At 46.7% G+C, this 21693-nt stretch overlaps 1 protein-coding gene across 5 annotated transcripts in view; it reads right to left on the reverse strand.

The window, feature by feature from the left end:
- Osp (myosin phosphatase Rho interacting protein outspread) overlaps window positions 1–21693 on the reverse strand; it is a 202530-nt gene that overhangs the window by 142538 nt on the left and 38299 nt on the right. For all 5 annotated transcript variants that reach the window (XM_076771095.1, XM_076771094.1, XM_076771098.1 and 2 more), the window contains exon 2: window positions 6377–6457. In XM_076771095.1, the coding sequence (XP_076627210.1) occupies window positions 6377–6457 (81 nt within the window). The remainder of the gene's footprint in view (window positions 1–6376; window positions 6458–21693) is intronic.

A 21693-nucleotide genomic window follows, 5' to 3' on the forward strand; every position in this document is an offset into this window, starting at 1 on the left:
AAATGCATTTTGCAAGAAGCGGGCCTTAAGCCGGGCTCGCACGAAACCTCGTCGTCGTCGTCGTAACGGCGAAGACGCGCTCGTTAAAGCCTCGGTAGATAGATGCACGATGCTCCTTCCATCTACGTGGATGTTTAACAAGAACTCGTAAGGGCTCGAAGACTTGTCTTCATTCAATATTGTTCAATTAAAAACTCGTAAACTTCTTTGATACCGCTGGCGCGCAGCCACGTTGAAGAACCGCCCTTTCGCCCCGGATAATCCCCGCGGAATTGCCGACGATTTCGCGTGATGCGAGTAATTTCGCTCGCTCGACGGCTCGCGTACGTTTACGATAAAAAGAAATACCTGTTCTTGCGCCGGAGATCGCGCGGCAATTTAGATATCACGTGGAAAGAGGAATAACATCGACCGGGGCTGTTTCTCGTTTCTTTCCAGCGACGCGGCGTTGAAAACGCGATCTCCGATCGGATCGCCCGCGAATAAACGCTCGCCTCGAAACCATTTTTTACCCCGGTTTCACGACTCGTCAAACTTTAAGGAGACGTTACGGTGGAGAAAAACAACGATTTCGGGTTATTACGCGCATCTCGTCGAGTTGCGTCACTCTCCTCGCTATTGAAAATCGCTACGCGATAAATTATTAAATTATGTCACGTAGGAGGAGAATACAATTGGGAAAGACGAGGCTCGAGTCGCGTGGAACTTTACACCGATAAGGAAATATTATTTAAAAATACGACGTTGGCGTAATTGCTGTTTGCCACGGAACAAACAAAAAAAATATCTGAAATATCGCGTCGCGCTCCGGATTCCCCGGGCGAAATTAATATGATTATTCGCGGGCATGCATCGTGGTTCCATTGTGGCTAGCCTTGATCTTGGCCAGCCAGTGAAAGCATAACATTAGAGCCGCGCTACTTATTTTTCCGCGAAAACGGGGACGCTGTACGAAAAAGAAAACGAGGGAGAGGTGGCAAAGAAAAGGAAAGAAAGAAAGGGACAAGGCAGCGTCCGGTCGGCCATTATGATGCAAATTAACGTTACTCGCGGAATTTTGCGCGTTGGTCGGCCTCGATTTTTTCCGGAGCGACGAGGAGGTTCATTAGAGTGTGCCAATTTCTTCCCCTCTCCGCCCCTCCCCCTCCCCCCACCGCGTGCTCGAGCGTTTCACGCTCCGCGTCTGGGAAAATATCTTCGCGCGCGAATTCCCCGGACGCGTTTCGGGCCGGTTTCGTTCGCGGCAACAAATTAAGGCGGTGCACGCGTTAATTGGGTAATTAAAGGAGGGCATGGCGCAACCGCGCGAGAATTAAATTCGATCGGGTCGCGGTTCGGTCGTCCTAGAAACTCGTCGATGAGCCGTCTTCTGCTTCGTTTTCACCGAGCTCGGTACATTATTTGTTCGAATAAAACGTTCGAGAAACGATCGTTAAAATAATATATTACCTTGTTTGGCTAGACGGTATTTCCGATAATTAAATATTATACGATCCTCTAAACTATTTCCTTGCTCGATATCTCGACTTTTTATGCACGTAAGAATTATTTTCTACAAGTAGATTCCAAGTTTAGCAGTTTGATTATGATTTGACAATGTTTAGTCGACTATGATTGAGAGCATTAAAATCGTTCGAGCAAAAGTAGTCGATCGGAAGTTGTTTGAACTTGTTTGACATCCTGTCGACGACGATAAGTTGTGGCAAACGCGGCTTTCGAGACCACCGGGGAGTTTCGATCGACGGGAAATAATGGAAATTATGTATTACGCCCTGAAACCGAACGTGACTGGGGGCCGAGCGTAACCCAGATCGAAAATAGCCTAAACCGAGAGGGGCTCGGCTTAGTTTAGCCTCAACTTTGCGTGATCCGAGCGTGGAACAACCTGGACCAAAGTATCCCAGGTACATTTAGTAGTCCTCGTAGCTCGTTCGCAGGACGTTCCAAGTTTTATCGATCAAAATGTTACAGTAAATTCTATATACAACGACTAAAAGATAAACAAGAGTTTATTCGAACGAATCTGTTGTTCGTATAAAATTTTGTCCGTTTCTACCGAGACCTAGAGTACTTTTCCGCGGATCTAATAGATCTTGGACCACGCAGAAGTTGGCTCAGCCTAGATTAAACGCTAGATACGCTGATCGTACGTAAAGCTAGCGCAAACGAGAGTCTAGAACGGCACCAAGTCGGGTAATGGTCCAAGCTTAATAAAACATAAATTCTATTATGGCAGTAGTGTATGCCTCGCGTGGGATGAGGTCAGCCGACAAAAGGAAAGTGCTCGTTCTTTCTTCACCTGATAAGACTGTTTTCTCGGCTACAAAGAGCCGGGCTAACAATGAGGTATGCCCGGTTACGCAATAAACCATGCGTGTGTATGCTGATTGTGCAATAAAATGACTGTGTGCTTAACAACGCAACGTTTCCAAAAGAAACAACCCGCGTTAGCGTATCCCGATCGCTGTTGTTTAACCATCGCGTACCGTAGATTCGGTCTCGCGATATCAAACTGCCAATTTTATAAGATAAATAAGCAAAATGTACCTGACCACTTTATTTTAACGCAAGTAAAATTAGTATAATATTATCGTACGCGTCTGCGATGTTTCTTCATTTCCGCGAATGAAAGAATTAACGAACCATAATCGTGCAAATGTTTGACCAGAAGCGGTATTAATTTACACGTTGAACCGAAATTTGCGTGCCGAGTCCAAGGTGCGACGCGACGGAACAATCGTTGAGAATCGTTTAGCCAAACATCGCGACACGTATCGACAAATTTCGTTCGGTCGCTTTGACATCGAAGCGACGCAACGAGTCGTACATGCTGATTTCGCAGACTTCGTTTTTCGACGCGTACATATGCTGTGTCATTATTGTTATGCAACTAATCGCCGTCAGCCAGACGCGGACAGGTAATAAATCTGCCGTGCACGGTTCCGGAGCGAAAAATGATTCGTGGAAAAATTGAGAAATACAAATTCTCATCGTCTCTGAATACGCTCAGACCTGTTCGTTGGATCTGTGAAATCCGATTGGGAACGATTTATTAAAGATGCTAATTTTGGTACGCCCAACTTATCGTATTTTAGAAGCTACTAGTAAATATCGATTAAGCACCACTATTATGTAAATGTATTTAAATACACTTTCGTTCCAAAAATTTGTCGATAGATTAAAAGTAAGCGAAACCCGTTTCTAATAAATACGGTTGTGTTCTCCGAGCAAATGCTATCTGTAAACGCATTTATCGGTCGATAGCTATCTGAGCGACAATATTATTTAACCGTTTTTCACAGATAGAATTTATTACCGTTGCGCGGCCGTTTTCGCGAAACCGTCAATTCGCGACTCGCGCTTAATTATATACGATTATGCAACGAAAAGCGTTTTAAACGACCAGGTTACGGTCGCCTTATCGGCGGAGTCGTTGCTCCTTATCGCTCGGGGCATTACGACGACACAAATGCAACCGACCAACGGAACGTTCGTTTATTTTATTGCGCACGCACTCGCCGCGGCATCGTGGATTTGCTGCTCCCATATTTAACATGACTTTAGCATTACGATTTCAGATCGAAATCTTATAAATCAAACGAAACGCTGTTCGATACTGGCCGAACCCGCGTACAAGGTATCCGAGGGGCAGGAAAAAATCGAGCAACGCGCACTTGTACGTTCGATCGTAATTCATGAACGTCCTATGCGACCTCGTTCCCGAGTTACGGCCATTTTTGCATTTCGGTAACTCCCCTGGACAAGCTTTCACGACTTTCGTAACGAACCGTGTAACGATGGAAGCTCGGTCGAGTCGACGGGGAACCGCGTTACAGCAATATTTACCCATCCGAACGTTGAGTTTCACGCGCGAGCAAGTCCGTCGAACTCGAAGGACCCCGGAAACAACGCGCCTAATCGATGGTGCGCCGCCGTTGCCAACGAGGGCAGAGTGAAAATCACGCGTGAATTAACAAGGTCCGCTTAATTAAGGAGTCGGTACCACGCGGCGACATCTGTTACGCACCGTTCGCGTCGCTCGATCTTTAAAGGCCTTTAAGGCCTCAAGGCGCCTTCTAATTATTCACTTTCTCCGGCGTCTCGCGATGAAACGGCCGAGATTTACGGGCTCGCGTCTCGCTCGATGTAATTTCGATGATAGTCCCGATGGAGGAACGACAATGGTGCCCCGAGCTCTCGTTCCTCGATTCGCGCTCCCTTCCGCGTTCCTCGCCGCCACGGGACGCTTATTTATCGATTTTACGATCCTCGATCTCCGTTTATTATTTGCAACCGTCCATACCGTGATTTACGACTAATTCTCGAAACAACGTCGACCGTGTGTAATTGGCTGGACGGCGTTTTACGCCCGATCCACTTTGGACTCGAACAACCGAAACTCGCGTCGAGGACCACGCGGTTTCTAGATCGATTCAATTTTCAAACTTTTCAGACTCCGTCTCCGTTGGAACGTCTCACGGTTTGAATAAATGCAAATTTGGGCGACGAAAAACACGCGACGCAGCTTTTTTACCTGCATTCTTTGTTGTTTACTTCGAAAGGAATAAAAAAGTAATAAAAGATAATCGGACAGAGTTATTGGATCAATTTGATTTCAATTTCGAAATCGACGATGAATAAGTTCTCCTCTGTGTCATTTCTGTGTGTTCTGGTCAAACACTGTTATCGTTGCAAATGATTATGAATTTTCATCGTTTTGAAAAGTGATTCGATGAGGATCGAGGGCGTTGCACGAAGGATCTTCGAACTAAATGACTCGAGGGATCTAATAGGAAATGCAACGCATTAAAAGAGTTCCAGTAAACTTACGCCCCGAAATGCTTCCTTAAGATTGCTAACAATCTTTCCGTGGCCAGACGCTGCGGCGATAAGGTTTTATGGCCCGAAGATAATTCGAAGATTTAGAGACCTTTCCCCGGGAGAACATAATTTTTTATCTTTCTTATTGCACGTATCTGTTCACTTCTGTGGTTTATTCTGGAATAACGGTTGCTTGTTCCACCGTTTGCATTCTACACCTCTGGGAGCACGATCTGCATCGTACCCTTGGAAGCATTTTACCTCCTTTGATTTTATCTGGCCTCTACGCACGCTGGATGCCAAACTTTCTTCGTTTCCGGAAGCTGAAAGGAGTTCTGGCAACTCGATATCGAGACGGAAGATCGTAAAATAAAATCGCACGAATATCGATCGAGCTCCGTGTAAAATTGAATTTAATATTAAGCGTGTCGACGGTCTCGGAAGAGCCGAGGCCGAGCAACCGGAAGAGGAATCCCCGATTCTTCGTGTACGCGAGAAAAACTCGCGGAAGCCCGGTCGCAGCTGTCATAGAAAATCAAGGGAGAGTCTGTTGATCGAGGCCAAACACGGTCATCCATGAAACCGCTTTCTACTCGTGCGTTTCTCGTCGGCGCACCGTGGACTCGCGTCTTCAAAGAAAGACACGGGATTCGATAATCGATCGTTTCAATTCGCGCCCCGCCGGCTGTACAACGCGACGTCAAACGAATCGCAAAACGCTTACCACCCACGATATTCCCGACTAGATCGTTTCCACCGTTCGACTCGACGAATTAATTTCTCTACGCCTTCGAATCTCAATTTTTCGAGAACCCAACTCGACCACCGACACTCCAAACATGTTCCACGCGTCTCTAAACGTCTGACTCCAAGGGATCAAAGCTACCGGTTGGACCGCCGTGAATTTAACTTCGAGATCGTTGGTCCGTTCTTATCGATCCGCGTTTGGGAGGGAGGGGGATAAAAATCGGATACGAAGCGCGTTAAAGGATCTCGTACGTCGCTCGCGGGAGAAAGTTTAGAAAGGAACGGGATCCGTTCGTGGTCGTAAATATAAAACAAGAAGAAAAACCGGACGATCGACGGGAACTGTTTACATTTCACGAGTCACGTTTTCGCGTACGAGGCGAGACGAGAAAGAAAGAGAGTCGGCTTAATAGAAAGAATGATCGCGCACGGGGCGGGAATCGAAGAAAAAGGTATCGTTTCAGCGCGTCGACGGCGCGGAAGATACCAGGGCTCTGCACGCTTATCCTCGCTTTCTCGATAATGAGAAAATTGCGCGGTTCGATCGATCTTGTAACACGATCTGCCGATCATAGACTGTCGATAACGCGCCGCGCGCGCCCCGAGGCGTCGGAACGGAAGTGATCGATGGGCACGGCGTAGCATTTCCGATCTCCACCTCCGATCATTCCTCGACGCTTCCGCGAGAGCTGCTCGATCCTTTCGAAGGGAACCAAGAAACTACCAAATTTAGGCTTTCAACTATATTTCTGTCCGTTGCGGCAGTCAACGCGTTAACGATACCATCGATCGAGAAATTTTCGCTCACCTTCGTCCGATTCAGCGGATTCGAGAAGTCCCAGCCGGGGGCGACGAACAGGTATCCGCATTTTGAAATCTTCCTCGTGGCCTGAAACAAAAAAACAGAGTCAGCATTTACGCTCACGTGTATGGAAGAAACACTGGTCATCGATTCTCCAGCAATTTATTATGTCTGTTAAAAAAAACGTGAAGCTCACAGGGTATTAACAAAATTGTACGAACGAAACTCCAAAAGTTATTAAAACTAATATTTCTTGAAAACGTAGCATTTCTTTGCCATTTCACGCGATCTTTATATTAAACTTATAATTCTCGAAAATAAAAGAACGCACAGCTCCGGGTGAACCGAAATAAAAACGTATCTCCGACGCGGAGCGATACTTAACGGAGCAAAAAAGGCGAACATTACGTTCCTGGGTCGAATTTTTATTCGACCATCCAGCACCGTCGACCGGTAAAAAATAACTCGAAAAAACCGACTTACGAACTATCGTGAGTTACGAGGCGACGGAGAAGTAATCGTCGATGGCCCCGAATAGCTTAATTGCTCCAAGAGATCCGGGTTCGACTACCCCGTGGATTTGTTAAAGAGCTATCGTCGTTTCGAGCTCGTGAAAAAAAAACAAATGTTGTTTCGATTATTAAAAAAGTTCCGATCGCGCGAGACGCGACCGGAATATAAAGCACGAAAAAGCAATCTGCCGTCTGGCGAAACGAGCCGTTCCATCCGCCACGCACCGGCGTCTAATCAAAGTTTCCGGCGACGCCGCCGCCGCGCCGGATCCTCTTCAAACTCTATTATTATGTTTGAACGAAGATTTAGGGGCAACCGCGTGCAGGAAAAACGACGGATGACGGGGATCGAAGGGCGCAGGGACGTCGGGAGGGAAACAGAAGCAGCGGCCATTCAGGTGGAAAGGAAAGTCACGTGAGCCAGGCACGTATCTCCGAAGAATCTTAAATCGGTCATTCATCAGGAGCACCGAGCCAGACAGCGTTTCCTCTCTCATCCATTTCACGTGTTTCCTCGCTTGTTCGTGCCTGTAAAGGTTCATTCACACTATCCGCCGAACGAGCACGTTTACAAACACGCATCCACGGGGTTTTCAACCCTGCTCTGTAATTATTTTCGAACCGAGTCCGTAATCGTTCTCCATGGCCCGTAATTAAGCCTAAGAAATTTGGAACGAATAAAAATATAACTTTCGTCTTTATTACAAACTTTGACAGCGGAAAGTTTACAGGAAATTTAAAGTAACGTTAAATGTTTGTGATTGAAATTGAAGAATTTCACGTAATTAATACAGCGTGTGCCGAGCGAATGATAATTAGAATACTGCGAGAAACGACGCCACAATCTTAATTGTATTCAGCTCGAGTGTCGCGCTAGTTCGAATTAAGAACCCCGGCCTAGAAAGACGAATGCAATTTCTAACACCGTCGAGCCTCGCGCAAAAATGGTTGATGAATCGAAATCCACTCGAAGCCTATTCAAACATGGCTAACGGTGCCGTGTGATATCACAATGGGCTGCGCTCGCATCGCGGTTCGTTACACGCTGAAACGTTCCGTCACGAACCACTTCGTTGTCCTAAACAGTTACTTTCAACAAGTTGGACGCGCTTGTTGCCAATATCGAGACTAGAAACGCTTAATTTACTTTCGCGAAAAATGGAGTACTTTTTCTTTGGAAGTTTCTCATTTTAATTTGGCTCGAGAGAAACGGTCCGCGAAATTCTGGGGCAGCGAAATTTAATTTAAAAACTTTGACTTTCGTAAACGTGTCGCTTCGATAATGTCAAGATTATCTAAATAAAGAGAAAATGCGTCGAATTTCCATGTGGTATTTCGCGAAAGGAGAACCGAGACGGGCAAAGCTGGCTCGAGAAAGAGAGAGAGAAGGTCCAAGCAAGAAAAGTAATACGTCTTCACGGCTGACAATGATTTTCCAGTGCGTGGCAATCACGAAACGAGGCGATCATCAGCCCGGGCAGAGAGGCAAGAACGAGAATTCACTCTGCTTTATGGAGAAATAAAGTCGGTCTGGCAGCGCTCGAGGCTGCGTTCCCCGGTGCCCGAGCGCGTCTTTCTTTGGAGAAAATTATGGTGCTCCCTTGTATGGGCTAAACAAAAGATCACGGACACCGACAAAAAGCTCCGATGCCTAAACACGCGGTAACGCGCGTGCGCACCGCGGAATTCCATTGTGAACGCTTTAACAGAAACCTTGTCTACGATAAACTAATTTACGCGCCGCGGACGAGCCGATTCTCTCCAACGAGCGCAATTACCGCCAGAGATAAAACGCTTACGCGCTTGTTACTGTCGCGTTCAGCGTCGAAAAACTCATCGTACGTGGGAAAATATACTCCTACGTTCTTTTCGTGCTCGATTACCGTTCATGAACGCGATTATTCGCGAAAAATTAAGGGTAACTCGCGAAATTGATCTCCTTTTATTCGATCCAATCGTCGACTGTGAATCTCTGAAAACTTACTTTCGATTGTTATAAAAGAAAATCAAAAAGAATAGTTATTTGATAGACGATTAATGCAACCATACGTGATGGGTTTTACGCTTCGACAAGTTGAAACAGTCGTATTCCTAACAACTTTCTAATTTATTTCGAACATTCGAGGAGACAAAGCGTGTATCATCTTCCCCGGTTACGTAACAGGCATTTCTCCTAACTATACGCGGTTCAAGATTGATTAGGATCATGATCGATCCGACGATGCAATTATCACGGTTCATCGTCGAGGGGAATATTAAACAGACCATTTTTCAAAGTTCCGACGAAGCAATTGTGTTGGGTTTGAAAGTAATGCGAGTCTTCTTCTGTCGAAATATTTAAGGGTATGCATTTTAATCGGCTTATAAATATTAATAAATGGTAATACGCGTATTTTATGTTTCAGCGATCTTAGGCGCGCGTAGATTCGTTATGCGATCATTTTTATGAAAATTGACCGATGAAATAGCACCTTTTATTCGCCGCGACTGGACTTTCGACGAATATTACACCTTCGGTGTTTTTATCTTTCCTCTTGCGATCGAACAAAGCAATGGAATCGAGTTATTCGCTTTTAAGTAGAATAAGATCGAAAATCAGTGATCGTAGGGAATTTTGGGGAGCACAGAAGCCAGGATCGACAGTCTAGTAAGCCTATAGTGAACGACCAAAGTCGCGGTTCGACGAAGGATCGATCTCGTGAAATCTCGACCAAACATTCGATCCGTTCGTAAAGATAATTCGACGCTCTCGATGGAAGTTTTTTATTTCGTCGGCTCGAATCGATTGCGTCGAATCTACGCTCTGTTTAACAGCTTTCCGTCCGGACAGCGCTGATTTCCTGTCGCCGGGCGCGCGTTCACAATTGACTTCCGGTCTGTCTCCGCGCGCCACGGTATCCCATTGGACAAAAGCGCGATGGAAAACTACCGACGATCGGACAGATTTACCATCGCGTCGGATCTTTATTGCGCTCGCCAGCGGATGCAAAACGAGAAACGCGCGACGCACGGAATGGAAATCGAAATGCTGTTTCTACCGTCGGGAGCATTTATTTTTAGCACCTGAGAAGCGTCAGGGATCAAGGCGATCCGATCGACGATACGAGAAGAACATCGTCGCAGGCAACCGCCGAGAACGGGACGAAATATGTTTACCAAACAATGGCCGACGATCTAAATTAAAGGCGGGTTACGCCTTTCGGAGACTTATATTTTAACAAGGAATCTAATCATTCTTCTAAACTCGAGTTTAGCTCTTCGGAGTGGACTGTCGTGCTGCTAGCGACAGGTTGACGACCCGTAAACCGAAGTCTCCGCGCCTCGAGTTTACCAGGGGACAAGAAACTAAGAAATATTGCCCGGTAAATAGCGGTCGTAAAGCTAGGAGTAGCTTCACGGGTCTTCCGAATGTCTCTGCTGAATCATATTCCCAGCGTCCATCGAGAGTTCCGGCGGGATATCTGAATCGACTTCGCGGACCAAATTCGATAGCTCGTAGCAACGCCTCTGCTCCCACGAACGAGCCGCGGCCGATACTAATTAATATCGCAATCTTCATCGATGCCTCTATAAATCATCCCACCCCTGGACAGGCTGGCCGAGAGAAATCTCTCTTGGTTGGCCGAGGTGTTAAGCATCCATCGTCCCGGTCTCGGTTGAACGATCGATCGACGCCGATTTACTAATCCGAGGCCGAAAGAACGGAACGCGGAGCGACCCGCTGGCACGGTGTTGCGCAATCAGAGACACTTGTCCCGCGATTGGCAATAATTGGACGACAGGTTGACCGGCTGTTGGAATGGGTCCACAGGTTCCTCGCCAGGTCGTCCTTGACACGGTTCGACCGAGTCCTTGCCAGTCCTTAAGCTCTAAACGCGACCCAGATGCGGGGCCCACTCGCCTCTAATCTCCAATAAGGTCGAGAGACGACGAAGGTGGCCCCCGCCGACGTTGGCGTAGGTGCACGCACTGTAAACCGAGCGTCGCCGAGGCGGCGAGCTGCGCTTTATTAAGGCAATTAAAGATCTGGCTCGCTCGCCACCTCGTTAGCCAATCAGAGCGTGGCGTGGGCGACGCCCGGCCAATAAGACAATCCCGTTCGACGCGTTAACGCTTACCGAGCGGAGGCGGGAGTACGAGTTTCGCGCTCCCGGTCGAATCTTAACGACAACGTTGCGACACTCTTGTCTCAACGCTCGCTGGGTGGCCAGATTATTACAAAATTCCTATCGATTTTGTTAAATATTCGGTGGATCTACGTTGTGATAATTAGACCACGCATGTTCGTGTCAATAAAATGTGTTAAAATATGTCAAATATGTGTCGACGATATGACAAAATATATTCAAAATATGTTCGAATAATTTTATCGCTTAAAGACGGGTCACGATCGCGACAATGGCCGTCGAAGCGTTAATTCGGCGTTCGCATACGGTACACGTACCGAGCATCGCGATGAGAATACAGGAAGCTATGAAAGATCGTCGTTCGTTTAGATTCAATAACGAGGAGGCCCCTATTAAAGCCTCCTTTCGTTTAAGAAAACATCCATCGTTAACGAAGTCCTACGAACGCGTCTCGTTCGTCTCTTCCGGGGCACGATGATCGAGCGTAAAAGTGATTCGACGATTTTTACCGATAATCTCGTAATCTTGCTCGCCGGAGGGTTCCTGAAACCCGCGAAGTCGCCGGAGAAAAGCAATTTACCGCGAGTTTCTCTCGCGAGGAACGTAAATCTCCTGTCGAACGACGACGAACGCTCCGACAATACTGAAACTGCTATGGCTTCTATAAAGTTACGTGATTTCTAGAGACCTCGAGAACGTTGAAACTGGATAAACTGATAATTATTTCGGATAATTTCGAGTAATTGATACAGTACTCGAGTTTTCAGAGCGAAACCAGGCAAAAATTAGAAACAAATTACGAGAATTTCTAATTCCCAATTTCGGTTCTACTCCGAAGATCAAGAAGCAGTTTAATTAATAATTATAAACAGCAATGTCTCTATAATTGCAGAAATTGTTCCTAGTGTTTCTAATTGCACATTTTGGGTATGTTTGGGGTAAATCGAGCGAGTGTGCGGTCTGTGTGGTGCGATCGACGATTTGTCCTCGCAATATTCTACGAACAACCGCGCACACGTCGTCAAAGCTGTCCTGGTCGACGCTGTCGGTCGTTCGACACCGAGCTCGCGTGCATCACACAGGAATCCCACGCGTCTCGTCGTCTGCGTATCCCACATCCGGTGTCCACTCGAACCCCCGTCTGCTGGAAACCTGTCCCCGTCTAGCCGCGACCGATGTTTATCGCGTCGAGAAATCGATCGACGAAAGGATTAAGAACGCCGTGGAAGCCACCTTACCCTCTGGCCAGCCAACAGAACCCTTTCACCCGTGGAAAATCCACACACCAGTCGATATTTTTCTGTTCGCCGCAGACGGGTCGCGAGATCTTCAAGGACGACCGTTTCAAGCATCGCGCATCTCATTTTACAAGGATAGATACAAGCAGCCGGAGACCTCCGCGACACGTCCAGATACTTTCCCCTCCATTAACTACCAGCCGTGTATTTGTCGCTCGAAACATATTAAGTGGAACAATAAAATCGAAATTATTTATTCCGGAGAACGCCATTCCCGTGTCTAAAGATGTCCTCGATAACAATTTTATATCGTAAACATCGTTACCACGGTTTAGATAGAAGGAATATGGCGTTTATTTTCGTGACGTTTTTACTACGTTATTCGGTACTTTGATCGAAGGAAGATTGCATTGTCTTCCGCTCGCATTAAATTGACCCAATTGCTTAAACGCTGGCGACTTCGACGCTGATACTTTCGCAGATAACGCTCCCAAGGGCAATCTTAATTCGTATCATCGAGTCGTTGAACGCCGTCGGTCGATTTGACCAAATAAAGTATAATAAACTCGAATCTGGAGATCTCTCCACACCCAATCCAACGAGGATAACGATGTCTGCGAGACACTCGGTATCAAAATAAGACACGAATCTTAATTACCTGCAGCTCCAATCGGCCAGTTCCGCGCGACACGTCGCAGATGTAGCAACAGATTTATAAAATGTACGATGTACAAGCTACACGGAGAAAAATTCAAACGAAACTTCAGAAACGAGCAGCTTCGGTAAACGTAGATCCATGTAATGTTAACGACACGATGTAATTCTTTAACGAAGCTGTTTTCTTCTGTTTGTTTACGTCGGGGTATAGAAATTCTGTGCTGGTTTACATTCTGCACACCTGTGCAGATGACAGGCTAAATCTCTGTTTTTGCATAAAATAAATGCACGTAACTTGGCGAGATCCAAACAATGGTGCAGGGCGTCAAACTCATAGATCTTCTTTGGTTAAATACGAAAGATGACCTACTTCTTCCACATCCTGTCTAAACTACCCCCTTAATACGCCAATTGATTCCCTGTTCGAGCGACTTTCTACTCGATTAGCACCGCGACCGCGTAACAGTCGAAGAAAACCTCGAGGAATCGTCGTTGCCTCGGAAATTCCTCGCAGGAGAGCCCGGTCTTCCGATACTTTGTCGCGATTATGACCCCGTCGCGTCTATTACCATTCAGGAAGCCGCGTTAAATAATCGCCTCGATCCATTATTCATCGCGGAAAATAGGATGGCTCGACGAGATCGCGGCGAACGGAGGTAAAAGTGGCGACGATAAAGAAGAACCGACGCGAAATGACTCGAAAGTTTCTCGAATCATCGACAGCTGCTGAGCGCGTCGTTTGGGTCAGCGAAGCCACTGGCGTAATTTTATCGAAAATTTCCACCGTGACTTAACAGTTCCGCTTATACGCGATCCGAGCTGAGATTTTATGACAGCGTTCGTAGACTGCGACTCCATAAATACACTCGCCCCCTCCGACGTTCGACTATTCCGAGCTTCTGAACGGGGACGGAAATTTCGATGGAATAATATTGGCTTTTATTTTAAAAGAAACGTTACCGAGCGTTAGAATAGAAATTTATTTCTAAACCGTAGAGATTGATAGACACTGGTTTCGGAAGATAAATCGTAACAGTTTGCAGCTTACTGTTCGATGACTCGATCGACGCTATCACGCGCGAAACTGTGTTACGATAACTAAAATAAGTAGAAACGAACTTTGTTTCATCGGATTATTCGAGAACTGTATCCCGCCGATATGGAACGAGAAAGAAGCGAAGGCTCGTCTCAAACGCGACTATTGTGATTATAAACTCACGAATGTTTGTGGTTTGGTCGAAATTCGCCAGATTTTTTTCTCGCCATTTTTCCAGCGAGATGCTAGTCTTTTTCCCACACGACGGGGACCGTATTGCTTCGTTTCCACGCAGGCTGTAATTAACGGAGCGTTCTTAACGCGAGTCCTACAATTAAGTGGTCGTTAAACCTCCGCCCGGGAAATGTGAACTCGTCCGTCTTGACTAAACAGGCCAACGTGGAATTCAGTTAACGCGGAGGGAAACGGAAAAGAAAAAAAAAAGTGGAAAAACTTTTCAACTCCGTTCGACGAAACGACTCTCGGTCGTTAACGGCGTTCACCTGTGCCCGGTTGCGCAAAAGATCGACGGCCACCTTGCGCGGCTCGTTTTTAAACGCCGATTACGAAAACGAATCGGCGAGATCCAGAGAGAGTGAATCGTTGTTCCCAAATATCACCGTCGATTCTTCACCTTTCGTGTTCGACGCTATTTCTATCGCGATTTTATAAAAAAAACTAACACTTTTAATTCTCGACGCGAAATTGCCTTCGAGACGCCGGGCGACTTGTATTCAGAAAACTTCTGGGAGTGCAAAGGGTTAATAGGAATCGTGGTAATAAAAGAGGATGACTGTCGCTTTGAAGTACTTCGAGAAGATCCTTGAAACGAAGTTGGACTTCAAACGCGAAGGTTAATGAGTATAAACAATTTTCATGGCATTAATATCGTAATGATAAACTGTTTTATGCCCAGGTGTTATTAATCTCTTCGTACCTGATGCACGCGATAAATTCAAGCGTAGTATGAATCTAAAATATAGAATATAAGATGTCCAATAGTTTCGTAGCTCTAAGCGCTCTAAAATATTGCAACATCTAACATCGGTAAGATCGTGAATAAATATTCGTAATTAAATTTTCCAAGGACGCGACACGACCAGGATTTATAGATGTCACGGGTCAATATCGATTTGAATTTCTCTTTGCTTTGAGCAAACTTCGGATTATTTCTAAGTATTACAACTTTTGGAAAGTATTAACTCTGTTGAATGGTATATTTACTTTCCAATAAAGAAATTGCAGGGAGTAAATGTATTAATTTAGTCCTCCGTCGTCCTCGATCCTCGTAGATGGAGGATCGTCTGGTTTCGACGAAACTGGGAATAGAATGCGTGGCGAAAGAAAGGTTTGTCTCCTGTCCAGGAATGTTCTTAGTTAACACTACGGTAACGTGATCGCGTATAGACTCGTAATATCCGTGAAATGTCAATAACCGACACAGCTACAGCGTTTACATAATGATCCGCGTGGAGGGGCGCTCATTCCCGATCGATATTTTTCATTCCTTCCAACCTTCCCCGTCGATTCCTCGTTATTTTTTTTTTTTTCTTTTTTTTCTCGCGACGAACACGCAGAATGCATTCTCACCTCTTCCAGTAGCTCGTTAGTGATTTGCGTGGCAACAATGGTCGTCGGGAGTCTGGTAATTATTCTGTACACATGCACGCATCTCGCCCTCTCTTTCTTTCTGCCTCGGTCGCGAACGTCAGGCTGTTTATCTGGTCTCTGGCCTCTGGTTCTCTCCTTTTCCCCGCGTCGAAACAGCCTGTTCGATCCCACGTCTTCGACCTCCAACGCTTCTCTTGGGTAATTCTTTCCGAGCCCCGGCTAACCAGCGCCGTGGTTATTTGTATGCATTTGTATGCACAGCTGTATTGTTGTTGCAAAACATGCGAGACCAGTAATCGACGTAACACGCCGGGAAGGACTACGGCGTCTGGGAAGAACGCCGAGAGAACGAGAGACAAGGGAGGTGGGTTAATCTTGCGTAACGTAATGATCCTCTCCGCGGTACCGATACCGATACTGCGCCGCGGCTTTTCGATTTCTTGCGTCCCCTTGGCATGATCGATGGCGGTAAATCGTACGAATACCACGCCACGATAATGATACGTTACGATTTTGCGCCCGCCCCCTTGCCTCCCGCCCCTCCTCCGCGGCTACGAGCCCTCTGATTTCTCTGTTTCGACGGAGACACCCCGCAATAATGACTCTTTCACCGATGGGGGGATCGATCGATCCTCCGTTTGCTTCCTTTACACGCGATCGGTCGACCAAGTTCCTTCTATCGTAGTTGGTAGACCCAACTAGTGGACGAATTAACATTTTTTCAGAAACGCGAAAAAGAAAAACAGTTACAGAGTCGGTGTCCGTCGCAGCCTGGAAGATCTACGACTCGTCGATCGACGTTTGCCCACACGACAGCCGGCTAAGCGAGAAAAATCGCTGGACAACGAGGCGTTGAAATCGTGTCAAGGACGATCGACGCGGTGCCGATATTATTGACCGATCTCGCGGAACGAGGCGGTTTCTTGACCTGACCCACACAGTCGGTTCGACCGACCTCGAGCGATAGAGCTCGCCGTGAGAGAGATCCCGAAAGCGGACGCGGGTTAAGGTGAATAAGGTGGAAAACGTGGGTGGATATAAACGTAGGTGGATATATAAGGTAGACCCCGATGTCGTGATGCGCACTTGTCGGGAATGACTGGCCGTGCCTCCCGCTCGTGGTTGCCCCGGGCAATCACGGGGCATAATGTGCAACTGCAGGGACTCGTGTGTGCCGCGATTACACGCTTACCTCCATCTTTCTCTCTCCGTTTCCACAGAAAAATCGAAACCTTGTCACACGACCGTGGAAATCGCGCCCGGAAATCCACCGATTCTCGTACGATCGCCGAACCCAGATCTCCCCGGAGACCTTCGTGGCCCCGGTCGACGATGTTCCGTGGCTTCCGGGAGTCGAATGGCCTTTGCATTCGGTTCTTCTCGTTTCCTTAATAGGAATCGCGCGTATATAATTTGCCATTCTATCTACCGAAGCCTCTATTTTTCTATGAAATCGAATTGTATTTTTAAAAACGTGCTATTAAGACTCGAAATATTTGCTTCGACGCGAAAGACAACGCCTCGCCTAAAACATTCGTGCCACGAGTGGATGCCAAACTTCCGGGAGCAAACCGGTCCCTTGTGATAAATCGTCCCCGAAAGATCTTACCGTTTTCTTACTAGACGCTACGTGCACGAAATTTTGTAAACGACGTCCAGCAAAATTGCTGCGACTTGGAAAACATTCGAAACCTTGTGAGAACTGAATTCGTGTCGGTACGATCGCAAAGAAAGCCAGTGACAAAAATTTGTAGATAACGTTCGGTAAACACCTAACACAGATACGGAGAAACGTAATCTAAACCTGACGATGTTGGTGTCGAACAAACAACGATAACTGCATTCGTAGGACAGAGGATGATTCTAGTAAATGGGTTGAGCGAGAATGCGCATTTTTTCGAACTAATTCGGATAAAAGTTATCGCGAATTATTTCGACGATACGGATTACGAAAGCACGATGATTCATGGTATGTTCTCCGGAAACGATGAAAGTGGCCCGAATAAAAACTCCAGACAGACCGAATGTACGTATCGCTTTTTTTTTTGTGTCAAATCGATTAAAGGTGGATGGGTCGATGACTCGGGTACAAGAAACGAGAGATGCTTCGAAGCACTCACTTTCTTGACGACCGACGTTGCGGAGAAAGTGGTAGAAAACGGTCTGAGAACAGACGGAGGATAAGCATAAGTCATCCGCCGGTATAAAAACGAAATAATTACAGGGGAAAAGAAGCTGGCAATAAAATCGTATGAAAACTTACCAGGAAGTCGTAACAGTGCGATGGTGTACAATGGGAACTATTGAGAACATAGTACAGAGGATGCTTACTGCGTATGATGAAAGTTTCATCAGAGTCAAAGAGAAGCAATCAAGAAATCCTCTAATAGAAAAAGATCGAGGAACACCGGTGGAAATTGTATCGAGCGAAAACGGGGAGAGGAACGGACGTGCCTCGACTGCGATTTCGAAGGCGAAACAAGAAAATCGGGAGTAGCCTGGCGCGCGCATAAGAGAGTGGTTCGTTTCTTGCTTTCGTCCGACGAACCTCGAATAGCAATGTTCTCACGCTAGCAGGCCAGGCTCGTGGTACCAGGTGAAAACGAATCCTCATTGACTGGCGACGATCTCGTACGAAGCCGGTGCTTTCTTTGACTCGCGGCCAACCGACTTCTATTTCACGGTCACCCGGTCGTTGGAATTCTAATAAGAACTTAATCGACCAAACGACCGACCTCGCGACCACTTTCCACCGACCGAGTATCGCTTTCGTCTGCCTTCGACTTCCTGCTGCGCTCAGTCCTTGAAAACCTCGACCACATTTTTGCAAAAGATGCCTACCCGTTACGGCGACCGTAGCACCCGGAACACCTGAAAACTTTCACCCGTGAATCTCTGCGGAGAACGCGACGCGTAGCCATATTATCAAAGCCGCGGAACCACACAGAAATACGTTACCCGATAATCCCTAAACTAATTTTATCAGGAACGGAAATAGTCGTACGGCGATAGACGAGTCGGGACAGAGAATTCAGTCGCTGGATAATATGCAACCGACTTTCGACCGCTAACAGGCTTCCAATAAAACGGCCGCGATATCGCGGACCGATCGGAACGCGGAGACTCGCTTAGGTAAAACGCGTGTCCGTGTGTTTGGTCCGCGTGTCTATTTTTCGTGTTCCTTATTGTTTCGCGCGGTAACACGCAGCAATTGCTCTCTAGCGTAACGAGCCCTAAAATGTCGCAATATAACTCTGCCGGCCCCGGCTGTGTACGACCGAGCCGGGCAATACGTTTCATTGTCATTAGGCCTAAGGGTCGCCATAAGAGAGAAATGGAAATCGATACGGAAACAATCGAACCGGTAGCTACGAACGGCGGCCGTGCTCCTACGTACGATATGCGTGAACCACGGGTACCGTTAGAAGCGTTACATGCCCCGTTCACCTTAACTCGACAGTTGAATTCGTTAGCGGGGCTCTGGATTACGAGTAATGTGACGCCGGAATATTCCCTTTTTAGACGATCGAAGAAAGTACACGCAAGGGGGACCGCGGGGATCGATCTCGACGACCGGAACGTTCGTTTTTGCCCCTCTACATGGCGATCGTTAGACCCGACGTTTGTCCAACCGATTTAATATCTTTCGTTCCGTTCGCCGCCTGGAACTATGGGCGAGACCTTGCACCGATCCTACGGGGGACCGGGACTTTCGCTGGAATTCCACGCGAAACTGTACGACTTTGTCTCTTTACGCTTTCCACCATTGTTTGCGAGAAAAAGTCTCCGTAGATATCACAGCGGTCATTTTTTAAATCGTTCGCTAATCGTTGTCTGAATTTAACCCTCGAATGGCGAATGATCGTGAATGGTGCGTGAAATTTGGCGTATGCTTTTAATCTCCTTTATTACATTTGTAGCTGAATGGAACCTGAGAGTCTAATATTTCCTTGTTATCGAGTCACTGCAGTAACTACTGATTCGACTACTGTATCGATGAAAATTTCGTACGTTGAGAGACCACAATTCGAACCATAAACTATAAACATCAATGTATTTCGTTGGGATCGCGTAGTTAACAAGGTTGTCATCCAAAGAGCCCCATAAAACAATGGTCGAATTCAGACAATCGCCTCGTGCGGAACCAATTGTATTTATTCGTTTGATCTACACCACTGGAACGCTTACACGAAAGGAACAGAACCTGTAATCTCTTACGTTCCGGATAGTCTAATAAAATTCCGTTCTTATTGTCATAGAAACGATTTGAAAGCGCTAACGCGAGTAACGTTATGATCGGAACGACGTCGTTGCATACCGATACACGCGACACCGACGACACGCATCGTAAAACAGCCTTTGTATCGGGCACAAAGGAACCTCCCGTCCCGTTACTTCAAATTAATATCGATCTTCATTCGATCAGCGCGCGGTCGGCTGCATACAGTCACGTTCGCATCGCGTGGGCGCTTTAAACGAGCCCGAAAGGGAAGTTCGCGTCAACGGGGACGAGCTCGCGCGGCCCAAGACAGAAATAGTAATTAGGCAGGTCGAATTAGGTTAACCTTGAAAGGAAACGTCGCGCCGGTTGCGTCTCGGCTCCAAAAATGGCCTGGAAAGTGGCTCGAATCGCCCTCGAGGGCCGTTGACCCGATTAATGGGAACAATTTTTCTTCCATACGTAAGGAGAATTCGATTATTCGCTCGATAGAGCGCGAACATGCAAATTGCTCGGAGGAGGAAATGAGAGTAAAATAGAAAAAATCGTAAAGGAAGTCGTAAAGTGAAATTTTATAAATGCACCGATGCACTTGTGAATAATCTTCCTGTACAGTACATTTTTTATATTTATGAGTACAACGCAATAAATAAAATGGAATATGCGATTTCGATCGCGTTGAAACGGGTAGGTCGATGCTTCCGCGTTCGATTCGATTTCGTTAATTTATATAAATCAGACGTGAGTCTTCCGTTATCTCGTGCACCGATCCTTAACAACTCCAGTACTGGATTGTAATCGTAGCAGCTACTACCCATCGAAGTGCCATCTAAGATGGTCCCGGACAGCTCAGCCGAGACGTTAGCAAGATCATGTAGTCATTAAGACGATACAAGACCGAGTTGCTCATAGTCGATACACGGAATTAGATCTACAGTCTTCCTAAAGTATCGCCGGAATAAAATACAGCGACCGTAGTCGTAGAAACGAGTAATTAGATTTTAGATAGCTTATTTAGGCGATTTCCAGCAAGATTGCGCGCCTAACATGATCCCGAGACTAATTTTCTCGTGCTCGAGGCAAGAAAGACCTGGGCAACGTCTCTCTTTCCACCCATGAAATAGAACGCAGCGATTCTGGTAACTTGTTGAATCGAACGAGACAATATATCTGAGAGATTGTCAGAAAGATCATGTACCGAGCATTATACCGATGATTAAACCGCCCATAGTGAAAACAGAGAGACCACGGAGTATCTTATTTTCCTAATGTTTCCTCGTATAACTGCGCCCGGTAATTGTAGCAATTTGTCGAATCGCGCGAGCTGATTTTAAACGGTATATCCAAACAATTGCTAGGAAATTCCTGCACTTAACGAATATTACCAAACTAATTTGCCTCGAATTCCTTCTATCTAAAATATCGCCAAGATCCGTTCGACGAATTTCTCGGCGATATACAAAAAGCGTTGGAGGTTGTTACGAAGGCTCGATGCAGCGAGGCCAGGAATAGAATCGTTTAAACTTTGATTCCACAGGCAGTTAGCGTCGACCGTTAGGCGGTTAACAGTGTCGCGACGGGTCGTGACGGTTCGAGCGGGTCAATGAATCGGGTCGAATTCAATTTTGCCCCACGATCCGGGTGGAAAGCGAGCAAGCGATACCGATATCAATTTTAATCCGGTCCAGGACGAGGATCGGGCCACGGAGTCCTGTGTCCCGATCGCGTCGAACTTCTCACGAGAGTTTCTCGAATTTCAATTTCAGTATCGACCGCGCCAGAGTTGGGCAACTTTGGTCTCCCATCGGGGGCCTTTCCGTCTGTCTCTGTCCGCGTGTTTCTCGACTCGTTCGGCCTTTCACTCGAAAGAGACTTGGACCTCGAAACGGTCTGCACGGATTCCTGTCTAATACGGTATCCCGG

This window comes from Colletes latitarsis, chromosome 8 (assembly GCF_051014445.1).
Source record: "Colletes latitarsis isolate SP2378_abdomen chromosome 8, iyColLati1, whole genome shotgun sequence".
In the NCBI taxonomy this organism is placed as follows: Eukaryota; Metazoa; Arthropoda; class Insecta; order Hymenoptera; family Colletidae; genus Colletes; species Colletes latitarsis.